Consider the following 12,106-nt stretch of genomic DNA (forward strand, 5'->3'; position numbering starts at 1 on the left):
AGCAGCAGGACCGCTATCTCCGCCTTTGTGCAAGGAGGAACAGGAGGAGCACTGCCAGAGCCCTGCAAAATGACATGTGTCTACACAAACGGTTAGAAACCGACTCCATGAGGGCCCGACGTCCACAGATGGGGGTTGTGCTCACAGCCCAACACTGTGCAGGACGCTTGGCATTTGCCACAGAACACCAGGATTGGGAAAGTCGCCACTGGCGCCCTGTGCTCTTCACAGATGAAAGCAGGTTCACACTGAGCACATGTGACAGACGTGACAGAGTATGAAGACGCCGTGGAGAGTGATCTGCTGCCTGCAACATCCTTCAGCATGACCGATTTGGCAGGGGGTCAGTAATGGTGTGGGGTGGCATTTCTTTGGAGGGCTGCATAGCCCTCCATGTGCTCGCCAGAGGTAGCCTGACTGCCATTAGATACTGAGATGAGATTCTCAGACCCCTTGTGAGACCATATGCTGGTGTGGTTGGCCCTGGGTTCCTCCTAATGCAGGACAATGCCAGACCTCATGTGGCTGGAGTGTGTCAGCAGTTCCTGCAAGATGAAGGCATTGAATCTATGGACTGGCCCGCCCGTTCCCCAGACTCGAATCCAATTGAGCACATCTGGGACATCATGTCTCGCTCCATCCACCAACGTCACGTTGCACCACAGACTGTCCAGGAGTTGGCGGATGCTTTAGTCCAGGTCTGGGAGGAGATCCCACAGGAGACCATCCGCAACCTCATCAGGAGCATGCCCAGGCGTTGTAGGGAGGTCATACAGGCACGTGGAGGCCACACACAATACTGAGCCTCATTTTGACTTGTTTTAAGGACATTACATCAAAGTTGGATCAGCCTGTAGTGTGTTTTTCCACTTTAATTTTGGGGGTGAATCCAAATCCAGGCCTCCATTGGTTAATAAATTTGATTTCCATTGATGATTTTTGTGTGATTTTGTTGTCAGCACATTCAACTTTGTACAGAACAAAGTATTCAATGAGAATATTTCATTCATTCAGATCTAGGATGTGTTATTTCAGTGTTCCCTTTATTTTTTTGAGCAGTGTATATCATCAATCAGTACAATCAAAGCTTCTAAAGTATAAAGCTGGCTATACACCTTTGTTGGTTGTCGGCACAATGCTGGTTGGGTTGACAACTAATCCTCCTGAACATCCCTCACATATGTGGCTCATTATGGCTAATCTTGGTTTGGCCAACTTTGCTATAGCGTGTATGGGAGCCTTAACTCTGGGAAGAAACAGAAAGTTCAGCTTCTGCCCGGTTTTGGGCTCTTCTACAACTCCTAAAGTTTTAAGTATCTTACTGTTCTAGATCTCCTCCCTTCTCTCCTTACAGATTAACCATGGCTTCTAAATGGCCCTGACATAATCTGCATAGGGATTACTTGCCCCTGGTGCACAGCTAAATCTGCATGTAGTCCATAGCTCCCGGGTGGATCCGTCATGTGGTACCCAGATTTATGCATTGGCCGCAGGAGCTAAGGTCTAACAAGTGGGGCAAAATAATTGTCTATAGAAGAACCGAATCTACATTAATCTGATCCTAGTCACACAGATAAGGAAATATATATATATATATATATATATATATATATATATATATATATATATATATATATATATATATATATATATTGCAATTTTCCATGCTACATGATGCTTTGATGTAATGAAATACATCACAATCCTGAAAAGAAAAAGGAAAGTCACAAGTAAGGCAGCCCTGGACAAGCAGCATGGAGGGTTAACATTGCATGTGTGCAGGATTAGCTATACACGTGTAAGCACTGTGATCCAGCCCTACATAAAGGAGGTGGAGGTATCCCTGTGTGCCCCCAACACACAGGCTGGCGCAAGATGGAGGGGGCAGTGTGTTTGGAGTAGCGAACAGACAGATGCTTTGTTGGCTTATGATAGGAAGCAATTAGAAAAACTATTTTGCACCCATGGACATTAAATATAGAGCAAAACACTGCAGATAAAACATGGTTGTCTTCAGAGAATTTCACCCATATGGCATGTAGGAACATAGCTTTTGACTAGGATTAAGGACGCCATTCAGATTACAGAAGCAGGAATTAGTACACATACCGTGACAGGGCGACTTCCGAGAAAGTTCAGGTCACTGTTTTCACCAAAAAGGTAACCTTCAGGGTGACTGGAGTCAAACTTCTCTCCACCCATGATAAAATGACTGGCAAAGTAACTCCCTGGATATTGAAAGATGGACGAACAAATCAGACACATAGATGTAAGTCAGCCACATTATCTAACAACACATAACGGTAGGATGTAGTCTATCAATAAGAGCTGGCAAACTTACAGAAAACCTGACAGCTGACCCCTGTTGCCCAATCCGTGGCCAGCATTATCAGGCACTGGCTGTATGATCAGCCAGGTGAGTTTTACTCTAAAACGCTGCGGTGTATCAGAGAAAAAAACATACTTTAAAAACCAGGGAGGCTGTAGACTAGTCAGACAGGCGGGTTCCAGGCGACTTCTCCCCACCCGTTGCTGTGGATTGCCAGGCAGCGGGTGGGAGAAGTCGCTGGGGACCCGCTTGTCCGATCATTCTACCGCATGGCTGGGTCACCGGCATCTTCTCCCCATCCGCTGCCCTGGTTTGACAGTTCTCCGCCAACTGCACATCCCCAGCGGATTTTAAAGTATGCTTTTCTCTGAAACACCCTAGTGTTTCGGACTCTAACACACTGGCAATATGAGTCAGGTGTCTGGTACATGCTACCCATGGGTTAGACAGCATATATCAGGTACCAGGTTCAATATAAAGGGGTAGCCACCTTTTTTTTTTACTTAAATGCATATATTTAGGGCTAAAAATCATTTTTGCAATTGGGTTTAACATTTTAGGACCGTTTGACTTTTACAGACTGTAAAAGCCAAACGTTGTAGGGGTTAACGCTCTTGGGTAGCCTCTTGGATACACGTGGAACAGGATTTTATATCAAAACAGCATGTAGTTTATTGTTCATCATAAACATCACAGCTGTAAAATGAAAACGGCCTTCCTTCAGTATCAATGAATAACAGTCCTTATCTTCAGGCAGAATGAAACACAAATGTAGCAGCATCACCAACCTCGGTATTCCCAGCAGCAGCTCACACTTGTATTAAACGTGTTCACCAAACACCTGTTTGGCTCCAGCATACAACTCTTTGCAGAGCAGAGTAACCAGCAGGTCTGCCTTTCTCCAGTCTCAACACACTTCACACTGCTGAGCTAACCCAGCTGCTGTTCATAGGCCTGTAAATCCTAGACTGGATTATAGGATCGACTTTTCCCAGCCAGGTTCTTTTGTTTGCTCAAAATACCCGGACCAAAAATCCAGTCACATTAAACCCTCGCAGTAATCTAGTGTTACAGGTACAGTTTACATTACAGACCCATATCTACCATCCAGGACCTTACCTCCTGCTTTCCTACAACATATAGTATAAAAGATACTAATGTAAATACAGTGATTAACGCTGCCCGTCTGTTCTGGTATTAGGTAATTTTCCAACTAATGCAGCATGAGATTATTTATGCAGAATACTGGATTAAAATCATCTGATGGATTTCATTGCATAACTGGTGAGGTTTGCCATCCAGGACATAACTGGTTAGGCAGATCGACAGCCCCTGTAGGAGCAGTAATGGTGGCCATATAGGTCACTAAAGAAGCAGATATAATAGGAAACAACTAGAGAAAGCTTTTAGCAGCTTGGCACAGAAGGACACCTCAAGGACGTATGACTACTGGCATTTCATTTTAGGAGAATTAGCTCTTTAAAGAAAGGATTACAACATGGACCTTGTCAGGCAGCAGGGGTGGTAGGTGATGTATTAATTCCAGCAAAACATATGCAGGTCGCCATGATGGACGTAATATACGCTAGCCGAGGCTCTGAAAATGACTTCATAGGGGAATAAAAGTCAGAGAAATTACTCTTTACAAAATTAGAACTCTATAAAAAGCTAAATGCGAAATATTGGGTTACAATTAAGAATATGCGGCCGAAAGTCATGAAGGCGAACGGTCTTTCTAGAAAGTGAAGGTGTGACAGCAATCTAATGAATAATCCATATTGGAAGGCCTGTCAGGCGTCTAACCTCTAGAATATATTAAACAGGATTCATTGAATGACCCACTTATTCAAAACCAGAGGGCGGCTTAAGACAGAACACACTGAGTGGGAAATGGTGGAGACCGCCACCGACGACAGCCCACCCTGCCAACGACCACCATCTGACCAGGATTGGCCAGCAAGGGGTTAATCCGAGGCACCAAACTATTTAACACTCGTAAAATGCTAGAACTTCCTCTGCGCGATACATTATTCATGCAGACGGCTTTCTGAATCACCTGCATTATTTAACAGCGGAGGTAGAGGTGCACTGAAGGATGAGGCCTGGAGGGGGTGGGGGACAAGAGCGAGCGCACAGGTAAAATCTGAGCTTTAACACGAGGACCCGTGTAAGGCGCAATGAATGAGAAAACCACCAAGTTTAATCCATCCCAAGACTCCATTCCCCAGAGGTCGTGCACTTGACAAGTACTCAATCTGCTCCTGCCGCTAATATTAGCAAGCAAAGCATCTATGGAATAAGAGCCCATCGCTGCATTATATAGTATGCATGGACGACCGCATTGTATACACCACAAGAGGGTCAGGCCCCTGTGAAAAAAAATATGTCTGATCCAGAAAGAAGTCCATGTGCTGTGACAATAGAGAATGACATTGCTTGCTCTCGAGACACTGATGAGATGACAACAGCGCTGCGGAGACTCCTGCCCCTGGATGAGGCTCTGCAGGGCTGATGCAGCAAGTTAATGCAGTCACGCTGGATGCAGACACACCGGCTGCTGATCTGAGCGCCCCCAGAACACGCTCTGATCCTATAATGCCACACTACTACTTCCAGGAAGCCATGCCATATATAAACACTTCCTCACCGACCCTGGCAGTCCCATGCAAATGACTATAGCACAATGAGATATGTTATGGGGCATAGCTTTGTAAAGAGGGCTTATAGGGTCGACATTGTGTCCCGAAATAACTCCCCTACACATGCATAGTCATCCAAGCCATAGAAAACCATCTCACACTGCATTCTCTAATATACACATTTCTGCTGACACATCAGAATATAGCAATTTCTCAATCTAATCATATTAGACCTATAGTGAAATGGGGGGCCGCAATTCCCTCTTTTGTGGTCAGCACTAATGGGGGGAGACGTACGGATCTGTGGCCGAGGATGCACATGGTGTGCACCATGCAAGTCTATGGGAGAAATGGAAAAAGCCACGGACATAAAACAGCAATAATATTAGAGGCAAATGATAGGTGAGGAAGTTGTTTTAGTGTTTGTGTTGAAGCCCCTGAAAATTAAAGATACACTAACAGCGGACACCCCCATAGATCTAGCAATTATTATATAATTTGTACATAAGTGAACATTTGTGGGGGTAAAAAAAAAAAAAAACCTCTTTAAAGGCTAGGTTTCAAGAGAAAAAAAACATATGCTGTAGCTGTTGTAGGACATTTTTACAAGCTGGCATTTTTGTATTGGCTACAATAGAGAGAAATGGCAGGAAAAGCAGTTTTTAAAATCCCCCAATAATGTACATAAATGCAAAACCACCTTTTGTGACTCAACAATCGTAAAATCTGCCCGCTGGGTTTTTAAATATTAAAACGGATAAAAATCCACAGTCTAAAAATACCCTGGTTCTACCTGTCTTACAAGAAGGAGCGCGCAGCCGGCAATTCAGTCCCCTGGCGGCTTCGGTGTCTATCCCATTATTAGAAGCTGCTGAAAACAGTACTATATATACAGAAGCCCTACATGTCCTAAAAAACTATTACTAGCAGGGAGGATTTTTATTTTTCTAAGACAGTCAAAAGGGACGAGTTTTCTGGTGGACACCACTTCCGTACATGCTCTTTGTTTGGGGAGTTTTTGGAGTTTTCCGATTCTTGAAGCGATTTGGATTATTTTTTTGGCAGCCTTTCGATTGGACAGTGCCCAGTTTGGAGCTGCATGCACTGGCATTGCCCACCAGGCAGTTTTCAAAACCTGAACTTATGTAAAGTGATTTTACAATAGAAATGAATAGGATGAGTCTATAAAGCAGGGGGTTTTTTTGCCTGATTTTTCAGAGTGGAACAGTTCTAAAAAACTCCAAAAAGAACTGCGTGTGCTCATACCACAGTATTAACATCCAAGTGCGGGCTTCTTTGCCACGTGCCCACAAGGAGCACGACACTAAAGGAAACTGAAATGTGTTTCAAAAGACCAAGGAGGATTTTTCGACTTGATTTTACAGCTAAATATTATCCGGTGGTAGAAAGAGATAAGAGCTCCATGTATCAATGCTTTACACAGAGTTGTCAACTTCTATTAAATCTCCCAGTGGTTGACCGTATTTGTAGGGTAACCTAGCACTAAGTGTCCCGTTCCCGAGAGTGCCCCAAAAGGCAAAACGAGGCATTGCAACAGATTGTCCATGTAATGAATGGGACATAAAGTCTTCTCAAAGAATAAGGAGGCTGAAACATCACACTAACAATATTAGTAAAGTCTGCTCAGACATCCTGGAGGCTCTGGGAGACCCCAGAAGAGCTGTCAAGTCTCCTGGGTGCTGCACAGGCTTCCCAAAACCTCACAAAAATGAGCGATAATTGAATGTTTCTTTTACGTGAAGCTGGGATGCTGTGCCAGAAGACTCAGCCCCAACATCAACATGTACATTTGGTGGGGAGGGGGATGGTGTAGCTGACCCACTGCTCCTGGTGCCCCCCCAGTGTCTCTACTCCAGGTGACCCCCATTAAGCCCATGCTTTCTTAGCGCCTCTGCTACAGGTATCTCCTCAACCTTCAAGCGTCTTTGCTCCGGTTTCCTCCTTCTAGTGTTTTGGCTAGATTTAGCACAGAGGGACGTAGCCTAAAAGGCTGGTGTGACTAATGCCTGTATGTGCCAATTCCCCATAGCAATGACAGTAACTAAGCGTCCCATAATTAGCCATCGTAACGTGGCGTCGGTCACCAGTCAGGCACTTTGATGGTATACGATGCCATAACATATGGAGTTCTGCATTCACAATAACCAGAAGTCCCAGAAATCTCTACATATAAAGGACATCAGTTTCCGCTCACTAGATGTTCATTATAAGCCCAATTTTAGAAGCATCCTGGGGTCCGTGTACAAATTCCGACCACACAGACATCACTTTCCACAGTCAGAGTGGGAAGGATTCGTCACAGTGCTAATGAGCGGTAATTCACATATGGCCTAAGCAATCCATCTCCTCCTCCACGTGAAGATCCGGGAGGGAGAGGCCTCCACTGACAATCCCCCACCACTGGCAGCATGTCTCCCACTCACCAGACTTGGGTGGGTATCTGTAGACGGAGTTAGACGGCATATCCACCTCTTCTACTCCTGCGTGCTGCCGGCTTGTAAGTGCACCCATCCTCACCAGGGCGACAGGAACGCACCCGTTCCTATTACTGAGCGGCCATCTCACCAGTCACTACGATAAAAAGACAATGTGATTTTCAGGGAAATACACACATGAGCCTCCAGAGGTGCCCGGTGCCACCGACGAGTTGTCATGGCATCCAACACCCGTGCTCCTAACAGACTAGGCCAGGAATAGTCTCCTGCCCAGCACAGCCTTGCCCTGGTACCGGGCACCATACAGGTGATCACTAGTGCCAGGATGGTAAATGATCAGTACTGACAGTCATAGATGACAGAAAGGTCGCAGGTGGCACACAACTGTAGGGATGCGGGCACCATACTATGCCACCCATCTGATGACATGTGACTTCCCCTCTCCATGTACACTGACATCACTGGGCTCTGAGTGGGGAGAGACAAGACACCCTCTCCATGTGCCCAGGTACTGGTGACTGGCAGTGACAGCACCACCCATACATAGTAACACCAGACCCCGTGCGATCCTGGCTGCCCTCCCACACGGCATGGCGCCGACATGTCCCCCTGCCCGTCACCAGCACCGGCGTCTGTTACCTGTTCCGGTCCGGCTCCTGACACCGGTCCCTGCAGCAGCTGCAGAACACACCAGTGACGTCACTCCACCGCCTGGAACCCCTCCCCCTAGGCGAACGCTGCCATTGATGATGAAGGAGGCGGAGTCACCGTCCCCATGACAACCATATTCTCTCACTCGGGAACCACGTGTTTAAAGTCCCATTTGGGAGGAGGGCCTGACACCTGTGGGCGGAGAATGCGCTGGTGACTGACAGCTTGTGCGTCCGGAACTCTGAGGCTATAGAGACCGCCAGGTACCGTCCACGGCGGGCGGCGAGGAGAAAGCCGACTGCGGAAAGGACATTGGTGAGCGAGCGGGAGGTGTCTAACAAGCGCCATCTAGTGGCACTGAGTGTCATTACAGTAGTCATGGAAAGCGGATCTGTCTTCAGTGAGCACACACCGCTCATCCTCACCAGTGGCCTCATCATCTACCATGCCACAAACAGCAGCGACCCCAAATAATAATGCTAAACATTAATCGTCATCACCTCACTCTGATAGCTGTGGCCCCATGTACAGTGTCCATTTTAGGATTGATATCAAATATCAATATCAAACATCAGAATGTCTGTTTGAGGCTAAATACCGTCTGAGAACTGACTTTGATAAGTGACTGATATCTGACATGTGACTTTGATAAGTGACTGATAAGCGTCTTTGACATGTGACTTTGATAAGTGACTGACATCTGACATGTGACTTTGATAAGTGACTGATAAGCGTCTTTGACATGTGACTTTGATAAGTGACTGATATCTGACATGTGACTTTGATAAGTGACTGATAAGCGTCTTTGACATGTGACTTTGATAAGTGACTGACATCTGACATGTGACTTTGATAAGTGACTGATAAGCGTCTTTGACATGTGACTTTGATAAGTGACTGATAAGCGTCTTTGACATGTGACTTTGATAAGTGACTGATAAGCGTCTTTGACATCTGACTTTGATAAGTGACTGACATCTGACATGTGACTTTGATAAGTGACTGATAAGCGTCTTTGACATCTGACTTTGATATGTGACTGATAAGTTTGATAAGTGACTTTTACAACTGATAATACAAAAAAAGAAAAGTTCACTGTACGCTGCTGGGACTGACATTCTGATGTTTGACTTTGATATCTGATTATGTCCTAAAATTGACATTGTACCTATGAGCGTTCTGTATTTGTAGAATTAGTTTTTATGGCACCATCTTGGGGTACATATAATTGTGAATTTTCTACATTTATTATAGATTTTGCACTTTCAAACCTTTTAAGGAAAGGTGGGAAAAGACTCCTCTTCTGTCTGTTTTTCTAATTTTCTTTTTTCTGGTTTATATTGTGCAGGATAAACTATATATACATATAATTCTTTACTTCTGGTTGTTCCAGATGAATCGTCACCATTTAAGTGCCGCTGTTATGCTTCTTATTAATGGTGTCTCCGCACTCTGTTACTTTATAATTAGTCTAGGACTAGGGGACTTCAAGGCTCATCCGAAAGTGAATGGGATAGCTCAGATGTGCGAATTTCCACAACGATCAAGTGTCCATGTGAAGAATCCACAGCGCAATAGTTTGTTCTTTCTTTTGGGATGAGACTTTCACATAGAAATAATACAAAAATAAATGGATACCATATGGACACCACTTGTTTTAACAGATCCATTGCACAGGAAACTGAATTGTTTTTTTATTACTTTTTTTTTTTTTTTTTAAATTGTGGATGTAAAATAACAGATATATGGAACATCATACGGATGAAAAATCTGGATGAAAATCAGACGATTTCTCATCCACTTGTATGAACATGACCTTACACTGGCCAGGAGTCTCCTTTACATGGCAGACTAACATGGAAACCCATCAGCGCCCCAGGCCGTTACCACAGCATCTGAGGTATTCAGCTGCAAGCCCTGGCACTGCAGAAGGGTATGTTACAGCTGACATCCGCTGCAGATGGACTCCCATATAGAGTCATGCCTTCATGATGTTACAGCACTTCTCCCCCTAGAGAGATCCCATGTGTCAGTCATGAGAAATCTAGCATAGAAACCTTATGTAAATCAGGTTGGAAGTGCACTGGGGGGGGGGTGTCAGGTGTCAATGCACTTGGACTGTTTCTTTCAAAAACTTATACAGTAATACCACTGCTTCCATATGTAGAAACGTGCGGACAAATTCCCTTTAACACATACAGTTATATGAAAAAGTTTGGGCACCCCTATTAATCTTAAGCTTAATATTTTCTTAAAATTGGTGTTTTTGCAACAGCTATTTCAGTTTGATATATGTAATAACTGTTGGACACAGTAATGTTTCTGCCTTGAAATAAGGTTTATTGTACTAACAGAAAATGTGCAATCTGCATTCAAACAAAATTTGACAGGTGCATAAGTATGGGCACCCTTATCATTTTCTTGTTTTAAATACTCCTACCTACTTTTTACTGACTTACTAAAGCACTTTTTTTTGTTTTGTAACCTCATTGAGCTTTGAACTTCATAGCCAGGTGTATGCAATCATGAGAAAAGCTACTTAAAGTGGCCACTTGCAAGTTGTTCTCCTGTTTGAATTTCCTCTGAAGAGTGGCATCATGGGCTCCTCAAAACAACTGTCAAATGATCAGAAAACAAAGATTATTCAACATAGTTGTTCAGGGGAAGGATACAAAAAGCTGTCTCAGAGATTTAATCTGTCAGTTTCCACTGTGAGGAACATAGTAAGGAAATGGAAGAACACAGGGACAGTTCTTGTTAAGGCCAGAAGTGGCAGGCCAAGGAAAACATCAGAAAGGCAGAGAAGAAGAATTGTGAGATCAGTCAAGGACAATCCTCAGACCTCCTCCAGAGAGCTGCAGCATCAACTTGCTGCAGATGGTGTCACTGTGCATCGGTCAACTATACAACGCACTTTGCACAAGGAGAAGCTGTATGGGAGAGTGATGCGAAAGAAGCCGTTTCTGCAAGCACGCCACAAACAGAGTCGGCTGAGGTATGCAAAAGCACATTTGGAGAAGCCAATTTCTTTTTGGAAGAAGGTCCTGTGGACTGATGAAACAAAGATTGAGTTGTTTGGTCATACAAAAAGGCGTTATGCATGGCGGCAAAAAAACACAGCATGCCAAGAAAAACACTTGCTACCCACAGTAAAATTTGGTGGAGGTTCCATCATGCTTTGGGGCTGTGTGGCCAATGCCGGCACCGGGAATCTTGTTAAAGTTGAGGGACGCATGGATTCCACTCAGTATCAGCAGATTCTTGACAATAATGTTCAAGAATCAGTGATAAAGTTGAAGTTACGCAGGGGATGGATCTTTCAGCAAGACAATGATCCAAAACACCGCTCCAAATCTACTCAGGCATTCATGCAGAGGAACAATTACAATGTTCTGGAATGGCCATCCCAGTCCCCAGACCTGAATATCATTGAACATCTGTGGGATCATTTGAAGAGGGCTGTCCATGCTCGGCGACCATCAAACTTAACTGAACTGGAATTGTTTTGTAAAGAGGAATGGTCAAAAATACCTTCATCCAGGATCCAGGAACTCATTAAAAGCTACAGGAAGCGACTAGAGGCTGTTATTTTTGCAAAAGGAGCATCTACTAAATATTAATGTCACTTTTCTGGTGGGGTGCCCATACTTATGCTCCTGTCAAATTTTCTTTGAATGCAGATTGCACATTTTCTGTTAGTACAATAAACCTCATTTCAAGGCAGAAACATTACTGTGTCCAACAGTTATTACATAGATCAAACTGAAATAGCTGTTGCAAAAACACCAATTTTTATAAAACAATAAGCTTAAGATTAATAGGGGTGCCCAAACTTTTTCATATAACTGTACCACAATTCATGATGCACAGCTACGGCAGAGAAATATATATATATATATATATATATATATATAATATATATATATAGTACAAGGCCAAAGATTTCACTTCTTACATTACATGAGTGATATCTATGGTAAATTCCACAATAGCTCAGAAACCGGCGAATCCTCACAATGCACAGTGCGTGT

At 44.1% G+C, this 12,106-nt stretch overlaps 1 protein-coding gene across 4 annotated transcripts in view; it reads right to left on the reverse strand.

Moving 5' to 3' along the window:
* The window catches only part of RNF157 (ring finger protein 157), a 51,619-nt gene extending 43,423 nt beyond the window's left edge, over positions 1-8,196 (reverse strand). For all 4 annotated transcript variants that reach the window (XM_073683946.1, XM_073683944.1, XM_073683945.1 and 1 more), the window contains exons 1-3: positions 8,064-8,196; positions 7,413-7,560; positions 2,110-2,228 (exon numbers count right to left, since the gene is read on the reverse strand). In XM_073683946.1, the coding sequence (XP_073540047.1) occupies positions 2,110-2,228; positions 7,413-7,500 (207 nt within the window). In that variant the 5' untranslated portion in view covers positions 7,501-7,560; positions 8,064-8,196. The remainder of the gene's footprint in view (positions 1-2,109; positions 2,229-7,412; positions 7,561-8,063) is intronic.
* Between the last annotated feature and the right edge of the window lie 3,910 nt (positions 8,197-12,106).

This window comes from Phyllobates terribilis, unplaced genomic scaffold, assembly GCF_046119375.1.
Source record: "Phyllobates terribilis strain yellow unplaced genomic scaffold, ASM4611937v1 Scaffold_5__5_contigs__length_657084704, whole genome shotgun sequence".
NCBI lineage: Eukaryota > Metazoa > Chordata > Amphibia > Anura > Dendrobatidae > Phyllobates > Phyllobates terribilis.